At 40.8% G+C, this 9,028-nt stretch overlaps 1 protein-coding gene across 2 annotated transcripts; it reads left to right on the forward strand.

The window, feature by feature from the left end:
* The first annotated feature begins 1,219 nt into the window (after positions 1 to 1,219).
* csgalnact2 (chondroitin sulfate N-acetylgalactosaminyltransferase 2) lies at positions 1,220 to 8,737 on the forward strand. Of its 2 annotated transcripts, none has more exons than XM_028603576.1 (8): positions 1,220 to 1,380; positions 4,469 to 5,319; positions 5,680 to 5,896; positions 6,046 to 6,147; positions 6,249 to 6,427; positions 6,547 to 6,641; positions 7,795 to 7,876; positions 7,975 to 8,737. In XM_028603576.1, the coding sequence occupies exons 2-8, from the start codon at positions 4,668 to 4,670 to the stop codon at positions 8,265 to 8,267; spliced, it is 1,620 nt and encodes a 539-aa protein (XP_028459377.1). In that variant the 5' UTR covers positions 1,220 to 1,380; positions 4,469 to 4,667; the 3' UTR covers positions 8,268 to 8,737. The 2 variants fall into 2 exon arrangements, with proteins under 2 accessions (XP_028459377.1, XP_028459380.1); XM_028603579.1 differs by lacking the exon at positions 1,220 to 1,380 and adding an exon at positions 4,104 to 4,342.
* Positions 8,738 to 9,028: the final 291 nt, after the last annotated feature.

A 9,028-nucleotide genomic window follows, 5' to 3' on the forward strand; every position in this document is an offset into this window, starting at 1 on the left:
ATTAGATATATATATATATATATATATATATATATATATATATATATATATATATATATATATATATATATATATATATGTATATAAATATAACATTACAATACAAAGTTTAGTCTCAGTTCACCTCCAGACATGATTTGGCCTAAATCATTATTAAATATTTGGGAAGCATTTGTCCACAGAAGCCCTTTCATGTTTAATATATGTTCAATGTCTCAGAATGATGCAAGCCTGTGCCTTTTTTTTTTTTTTTTTTTTTTGAATTGCCACTCAGCCAAGTCTCAGCTCTGCTCTGTTTTGGCTGTAAGCAAATATGTATTTTGAAAAGTTTCAGTGTAATTTCAGCATAACATTCAAAAGCCTTTTTACTTTATTGGTTATAACCATACAGTCTATGGATTTAACATACTGTAAAACTTGAGATAAAGTTTTGAATAAAGATGTCTAACGTAGGCATAGGATGATATATTGGATCTAGGATGTAGGATTCTTATAAGATTTAAATATACACAATAAAATATTATACACGTCACCCCTTCCTTCATCTCTTCCAGGATTTTGATCATGCTCTATTATTTTGATGAACAGGTCAAATTTGAGACTCTCAGTTCTGAATTATATGAATATCATATGTCAGAAAAGACAAAAAAAAATAAAAATAGCTCTGTGACGGACTGTTGACCTGTCCATGGTGTCTCATTGATTTCGGCATAATTCGTGCTGGGATAGGCTCCGGACTCATGCCACCCTTAATGTTAATTAATAAAGGAAATGAAAAACGACCAAAAATAGAACATCACGGGAACATTTCCTGGTTTACTTTATGCACGATAACAGATCCCATGTTTGGACATTAAACAAGTGATCTGTCTCCAGTTAGAGCCCTCTTCAGTGCTAATTCAATTCAGAGTTGACAGATAGTGTATCATCACAGATAAGAGGGTTGTTTTACCAGTTAGGACAGAGAAATGCAAAACAGGGACCAAAAATCCATTAAATAATATTGCTTCTGTTAAATGATTACATGGATATTGTAATTAATATTTACAAGAAACATATTTTGTTATGTTCACACCTGCATGCGTTATTGAAAACGTGGCATTAAGAGACAATTATTTAGCATTTTAAAATAACTATAACAATAACGTTTTACTAATAAATAAAAGCGTTATTATGAACAAGGAACTTGAGCGTGTTTGGGTTTGATGACGACACTGGTTAGCAAAGTTCCCATTGGTTAGTTGTTGACCGGAAGTAGACTGTGACCCACTCTTTTCTCTTTGCTCCGTGGCATTTTGCAACACAGGCTGCCTGCTGCTGCTGGCTTTCCACTAAACTCTCGGCTGTACGCACAGGAGGAATGGACAAAGACGGAGTTAGGTGAGTAGTTGTTTTTGGACTATTATAACTGCTTAACGGGCTCTCTAACAGGTTAACAGAAAATAACACGAACGCGTAGTGAACGCTATGAGTGAACGTGAAGCTGAGGCTCTAAACACCGCTAAGCCAGCAACAGAACCGTGTCAATATCCGGTTTTGATTTTCAAAGTAAGTGTACACGATGTTTTTCTGTATTACAATTTGCCGAGGGACAGAAGGTGCTGAAATCTGGACAAACACTTCAATAGAGCAGTGTGCTGACTGTAGCTACAACACCACTTATATTCCAGAATGTTACAGTACAGCACCTTTTGTTGCCATTGCCAAAATTGCACAATGCAAAACTTCAAATGATTAAAACTCACTGATGAACAAATAAAAACATAGTAATCAGATCAGAACATCTCAATTAATTATAAGGTAAAATGTTTCGTTTTGTAAACACAACCCACTTTAAGTTTAAGTAGCGTAAATCTTCAGTAACAATTAAGTGAGTTCACTGAGAATGTACGAGTCCCTGTTGACGTATGAAGGCGTGTAGTCATTGTGCAACCAAGACTGTTCATTCAGACGTGGGCGTAAGATGATGATCTCACTGTGAAACTTGTACTTTAGGTTTCAGCCAGTTCTGTGTTGAATGTATCTTTATCCCAGTCTTTGGCAGCTTGAAAGTAGACAAAGCTAAGATACATTTCGGGCATAGTCTGTAAATTAGGGCTGGGCGATATGGAGAAAATCAAATATCACAATATTTTTGACCAAATACCTCGATATCGATATCGCAACGATATTGTAGTATTGACTATTGGTGCTTTCACAAAATATTTACACAATGAGATTTGTGATAAATAATTATCAGTAATGTGGATAAAATGACATCACTTTACAGTAATGCAGCCTTTAAAACCAGGAAAAGACAACACTTATGTCATTTTACGATATTACGATATGCAAAATCTAAATATCTAGTCTCATATCATGATAACGATATAATATCGATGTATTGCCCAGCTCTACTGTAAATCATTGACTATTGTGTCAAAAATAATTAATAGCAGGAGTTTCATGTGACTTTTTCTGTGCATGTAAGGGTGTTACACACAAACCAAGGTGTATTGATTGAGCAGATCTTACCAGTGGTGTAGTCTATATATCTCTATAGATAGATAGATAGATAGATAGATAGATAGATAGATAGATAGATGGGTCAGAATCTGCCTTTGGGTAAGGGGGGGGCATATCATAGTGGGAGGTCTGGGTGTCCTCCCCCAGGGAAGTTTTGAGCATCAGCAACTTCATTTTGTGTGCATTTGGATACGCTTTAATGCACCAATTTACGGTGGAAATACCTTTTATTTAGCCTATGCGAAGAAAAAGAACACAGATGACAATTCAAAATATATCAAAAATATAATGGAAAGTATGTTGTTGCGTGTCATTGGCCATTTTTAAGTGGGTATATGTATCCTGGAGCTTTCTTAGTGGGTATACTGCGTATACCTGCGTATCACTTAAACTACACCACTTGATCTTACCAGTGATCTGTTTGGCTTTAAGCTCAATGTTTAATGACATTGACATAACAACGCAGAAATCCTCCGTAAGAAGTTCAGTATGGACGTGACATTCCATGTGCTTTGTTTCTCTCATTAATTGAACTCAACTGAACACTCAAGTGTCTGTCTCTGGAAGCACGCCTGTACTTTGGGGCACATATCTTGCAAAAAATATGACTTCCTTTTTGAAGCTATGAATGAGGTCTGTTCAATTCTGAATAAAAATATCCCAACAAGTAATTCTCACTGTACAGTTTTTGCTTATGGTTCCTCTTTTTTGACTGGTTAAAACCTTTAGACTAAATCAGCAGAATGGCCCCTCTGTGAATATTTGTATGCCTCTGTGCCGGCAGCGTGTCTTCGGGTTGTCTGTCCGTCCCGTTCTTGTGAATGCGATTTCTCAGCAACCCCCAGAGGGAATTTCTTTAAATTTGGCACAATCGTGCACTTGGACTCAATGATGAACTGGTTAGATTTTAGAGGTCAAAGGGCAAGCTCACTGCGACTTCACAAAATCCGCTTTTTGCCATAACTCAAGAATGCATACGCTAAGTTATGACAACATTTCACACAAATGTCTAATATAATACAATAACTACACATGTATTTGTGGACACGAAAGTAGTGGGGGGAATCATTTTTTCTTTCCAGCTACAAAGAAATGGTTTGATTTATTTTCAAATATTAGAGCAGTGGTTTCCAGCTCCAGCCCTTTGGACTCCGATACCTGCTGGTTTTCATTATAGCCGCCTTGAGCCTAATTTACACCTGTGAGGACCACGAGTGTCAGGATAGAAAAAACAGCATGACTTTGTGTGCCAAGTGCTAGAGCTGTAAGTTTGACTGTGTGACCTTCAAGAAACAATTGTGCGTGGTATGTGGTGGATAAGATGAGGTGCAAAGAATTCACAAGGCTAGATACTGAGGACTTAAGAGTGGCTGGCCTTGTATGAGATTCCTTCACACATCAGGGGGGGGAAAAAAACCTTGAATACTTAGGCTGTTTTTATATATTTTGTTCCCATGTTAGATCCTTTTATTCCACAAGGGACCTCTTGGCATCTACAGTTGATTGTATAGTTGTTCTGCAGAGAGTGTCGTGCTCTTATTTTGAAAAGTAGGCAATTTAACCGGAAGTCTGTGAAGTAGCTTGCTGTTGAGCTCGCCCACCAGTTTTCCTCTGTGCTGTTGTTCAGCCGAGAGCTAAACCGTGTACTAGCTCTCCAGGTGTAGCTAATTCCTCCTGACCCTGTTCATTCAGGTTTAAATAATGATATCTTTAGAATGTAAAACCTTAAAATAACTTGGACACATATTGACGACGTTGTTACAGAAAAAATGTTTTATTCATTGACTAAATTAAATTGTTACTGGCAGGCTGGTTCATTTCTAAGCTTGCTTGAACGGTAATACATTGTTGCATTATCACGTGTTCTTATCAGAGCTGTTAATTTAAAAGTCTTTACAATTGGCTCAATGTATAGTAAATAAGATTTGTTGTCTTATTGTGGATTTCTGCGATTTTGACCTAGGTGATTATCTCATGGATGTACACAGGACAGGTGTAAGAAGATACCGGTAGGTTGGAGCCAGGAAACAGGACCTTCCCAGTAAAATGACATAAAGGCCCTTCCAAACCTCTACGATGATGTGCAGAAGCACATTGTAGGTAATGTGATCAGAGGGGAAAGGGAATGCAGACTTGCCAGCTCTAGCTTGTATGTGAGCGTAATGCCCAGGCGGGGGTTGCCGCTCCAGGGCCGGGTCCGCTGGCTCTTCCTGGGCTTGTTCCTGCTGCTGGTGCTGCTGCTGTTTGCGTACCTGCTGGAGTGCACCCCTCCAGCAGACGTCAGCCTGGCGCTGCCCGGCCTAGCAGGGGAGAGCTACGGGAAGGAGTACTACCAGGCCCTGCTGCAGGAACAGGAGGAGCGCCACCTAAACCGCGCCGCCAGTCTCAAGCGCCAGATTGCCCAGCTCAAGCAGGAGCTGCAGGAAATGGGTGAGAAGCTAAAGGTCCTGCAGGACAAGAAGGAGCTCCCTGGGGTGCAGGGCCTGGCCGAGACTAAAGACCAAGAGCCGGGAGATCTGCTGGAGTTCCTGCACTCTCAGATCGACAAGGCTGAGGTCAACACAGGGGCACGCCTCCCCAGCGAGTATGCCCTGGTGCCCTTTGAGAGTTTCACCTCGTCCAAGGTGTACCAGCTGGAGATGGGGCTGACGCGGCACCCAGAGGAGAAACCTGTCCGCAAAGACCGCAGGGACGAGCTGGTGGAGGTCGTGGAGGCTGCGCTGGACATCATCAACAACCCTGATGAGGAGGACGTTGTGGAGGAAGACATGCCGATGCAGAGACAAACCTACACAGAGGGTCACTTTACGGAAGGTAAGATCTACACTACCCGACGAATGATCACTGTAAGGCTTTATTTGTATAGATACAGTTCAGCAACAGGGCAATTCAAAGTGTTTTACATAAAACATTAAAGAGCAGTTAAAAATGATTAAAAAAAAAAGATTAAAAACATATATAAAAGATGAGAATAAAATGTACAATGCAGTGTAAGAACAAGTTAACCGAGTCCAACTCGGGCCTCCCAGAGGACTTATGTTTTCTGTTGCAACTCAGGTTCCAAACCTGGCCTCCCAGAGGACTTATAAATTAACAATTATTTAAAGAAAGGCAACATCAAAAAGAACTGTATGTACTGTTTCTCAGTATGGCATTGCTTTTCACATTTCACAGGGCTGTACAGGACCGAGCGAGACAAAGGGACGCTTTACGAACTCTTCTTCGCCAAAGAGGATTCCAGCAGCTTCCGCCATGTCACGCTCTTCAGACCTTTTGGTCCCTTAATGAAAGTCAGGAGCACATCTGTAGAAACATCAGCAATGATTATTAACATCATTGTGCCGCTGGCGGGCAGAATAGAAACTTTCTCACAGTTCTTGCACAACTTCAGGTGAGAATGAATCAGAAACAGTCCCTGTCTGTTAGACATAACCCAGCACTTCAAATTTGCATATAGTAGGCCAGGTTTGAATCATTGTTGTGCAATAAAATACAACCTGTTCTTGTAATAAAAAAAAATAAAAAATCTAATGCTTTTAGGGAGGTGTGCATACAGCAGGACAGACGAATACATCTCACAGTGGTGTATTTTGGGCCGGAAGGCCTACAGGAGGTGAAGTCATCCTTGGAAAAAATGTCAAGGTTTGTCCTTTGGCTGAGAAATAGCTTTTGATATGCTCGTGTTAGTTTTGGGGTACTACTGTGTTGTGGAAATTGAAATCTACCACATTTGTTGTTTTCAGCGAGGAGAGCTTTTCCAATTACACTCTGATCCCAGTGGATGAGGAGTTTTCCCGAGGTCGGGGTCTGGATATCGGAGCCCACGCCTGGAAGAAAGGCGACGTCTTAATGTTTTTTTGTGACGTCGACATCCACTTTACACTCGAGTTCCTAAACACCTGTCGTCTCCACGCTGCTCCCAGTAGGTCTACGTATTATTGCTCAGATCCATTTTGTTATTTGTCTTTTTGAGCTCTTATTTACAGATGGACTGTCACTAAATATACCATGTAAGTCGTACTTGACTCTTTGTTTTTCTAGATAAGAAAGTCTTCTATCCAGTGGTGTTCAGTCTGTACAATCCTGCCATCGTCTATGGAAATTTGGAGCTGGCTCCACCTACTGAACTCCAACTGGTAAGGACTTCACATTTATCTCTAAATAGTATTTGTATAAAGATGATTTAAATCTGCATTATTTAAAGATCCTCTCCACACATTTTTTATCACATAAAAAACTTGGAATGATAATTTGCATGTAATATGGATTGTCCACAAAAGAAGTTCAACTACCTTTTTTTTAAAGTTCTTAAAACTGTATCTACTTCTTAACCAAATTGAAAAATAATAAATTGAATGAACAATATCTGAATATGCAAATACTGTTCATAAAAAACGTTTAACTACTGGATACAATATGTTTCATTGGCACCACATGTGCACTGGAGGTTTACGTTTCCACATTACACTTGTGTAAGTTGCATACTGAACCGTGATTGGCTTCCAAACTAGTTGTGATGTCGTAAAATCATCTTATACGTTCACATGTTGAACTCTGATGCTGTGTTCATGGTACCTGGGAATAACGGGGACCGCCCCCGTGATTAGGTTGTTTTTCCGACTGCCAGTGTTCACATTGTCGGGATGCGTGTTCTTCTTCTTCTGTTATATCGGCGTTTGGCATAACAACTTGTTGCATGACTGCCACCAACAGTTGTGCCGTAGCCCAGAGCATCAGGTGTGTGAAAACATGGAGGCCACAGTAACAAAAGATTTGCTGCCGTTTTCTTATACGAGCATCTAAACCGCACATGGACAGGTAGTTGTTTGTGTTATCTGCAGGACAACCAACGGGAAAGGACACGGAGACGGTGTTGTGTTTTTTTTTTATATACATAGGCCTATTTATGAATAATTTGAAACCTGTTTATTGTCCACAATAAACACTTTATTGTCATTGAAATATGTTCAGTGAACCAAAGTCGCCTCCATCAAACGTCAGTTGTAAACAACGCGTCACCAACTGGGAAACATTTTCACTCGGAATTTTTTTTTTTTTTTCCCGATGTCCATGAACGCGCGGTGATTAAAGGTGAACACAGAGAAACATTCCTCCTCCTGCAGATGGTTGTGAAAACAGCCTACTAGTGTCAAACTCTGCACAGCGAAGCTCAAACATTCGAGAGACGTGAACAATAAGCAAAACACATTTTTGAGTCATTTTAGTTTAGTGAATACAGGTGTGTTCCCCTCTGTTTATTGTAATAAATGTCTTTTTTTTTTCAAATAGATTCACAAAAAAGATGCTGGATTCTGGAGAGATTTTGGCTTCGGGATGACGTGTCAGTATCGTTCTGATTTCCTAAATATCGGTAAGCGCTGATCACGTCGTGTGATTTCATATTTAAATGTACTCAAAACAGCTGACAATGTTGACCAACAAACCTGCAAATGGGTTTCACTCCTCCAGGTGGGTTCGATCTGGAAGTCAAAGGCTGGGGCGTGGAAGACGTCCACTTGTACCGGAAGTATCTGAGGAGCGAAGTGATCGTGATTCGGACGCCAGTGTCCGGTCTCTTCCACCTGTGGCACGAGAAGCGGTGTGCGGACGAGCTGACGCCGGAGCAGTACCGCATGTGCATCCAGTCCAAAGCCATGAACGAGGCCTCCCATTCCCACCTGGGCATGCTGGTCTTCCGTGACGAGATCGAGGCTCACCTCCGCAAGCAGGCCTTCAAGACTCAGAGCAAAACGGAGGACTGAGCAAGCCTCCACATATACCCATCGCCATTCCGACGTCAAGACTGCGAGGTGCTGACTTATTATCGCACTACGTTTACATGGATCCTTCTGCATTTCACTGCACAGCTGTAGACAAATGAATGTACAAAAACCAACATTGATCAATGTGAAACTTCACAACGTGATACAACAGCGCTATCGAACCCGGATAAACAATCCTATTGGTCATTTTTAACCTGCAGAAGGACAACTAACCTGTAGCATCTCTTGGATTTAGGCCCACATTGTATGTTACGTATTGGAATCAATTCCGTAAGCATACCGTTATTTGGAAATGCCATCCGACCTGCTTCAGTAACACACAGCACCTGACCTGGGCAACCCGTGTATACTCCATTTATACCTTCTCTTCTGCTTAACTACATTTCACTGCTCAGTGTGACCGCAGCCATGGGATTTTCTGCATCCCCAAAAAGTTATCAAACAAGCAGCTGTTGATGCGTAGAGGGGCATTTTAACAAAAAGCAGTTACTAATAGCTAACAAGTCCAACTATTTATTTACTGTCGACAAAAGGAAATGTATAAGAAGGTGCACTTTGTTAAAATGGAGGTTAAAAAAATGCAAGTTGACCGCCCAAAAACCAAGACATTTCTACTGCTTCCCAGCCTTCTGCCAGTTGAGGATCAAAGCAACTTAGAATCTTTGCTTTAACAGTATAGTTGTGTGTGTGTGTGTGTGTGTGTGTGTGTGTGTGTGTGTGTGTGTGTGTGTGTGTGTGTG

This window comes from Perca flavescens, chromosome 17, assembly GCF_004354835.1.
Source record: "Perca flavescens isolate YP-PL-M2 chromosome 17, PFLA_1.0, whole genome shotgun sequence".
Lineage (NCBI taxonomy): Eukaryota > Metazoa > Chordata > Actinopteri > Perciformes > Percidae > Perca > Perca flavescens.

Coding starts and splice junctions, on each gene's coding strand:
- csgalnact2 (XM_028603576.1), top strand. CDS start 4,668: ATGCCCAGGCGGGGGTTGCCGCTCCAGGGCCGGGTCCGCTGGCTCTTC. Junction 6,428..6,546: donor TCGTCTCCACGCTGCTCCCA/GTAGGTCTACGT, acceptor TTGTTTTTCTAG/ATAAGAAAGTCTTCTATCCA. Junction 7,877..7,974: donor TTCTGATTTCCTAAATATCG/GTAAGCGCTGAT, acceptor TCACTCCTCCAG/GTGGGTTCGATCTGGAAGTC.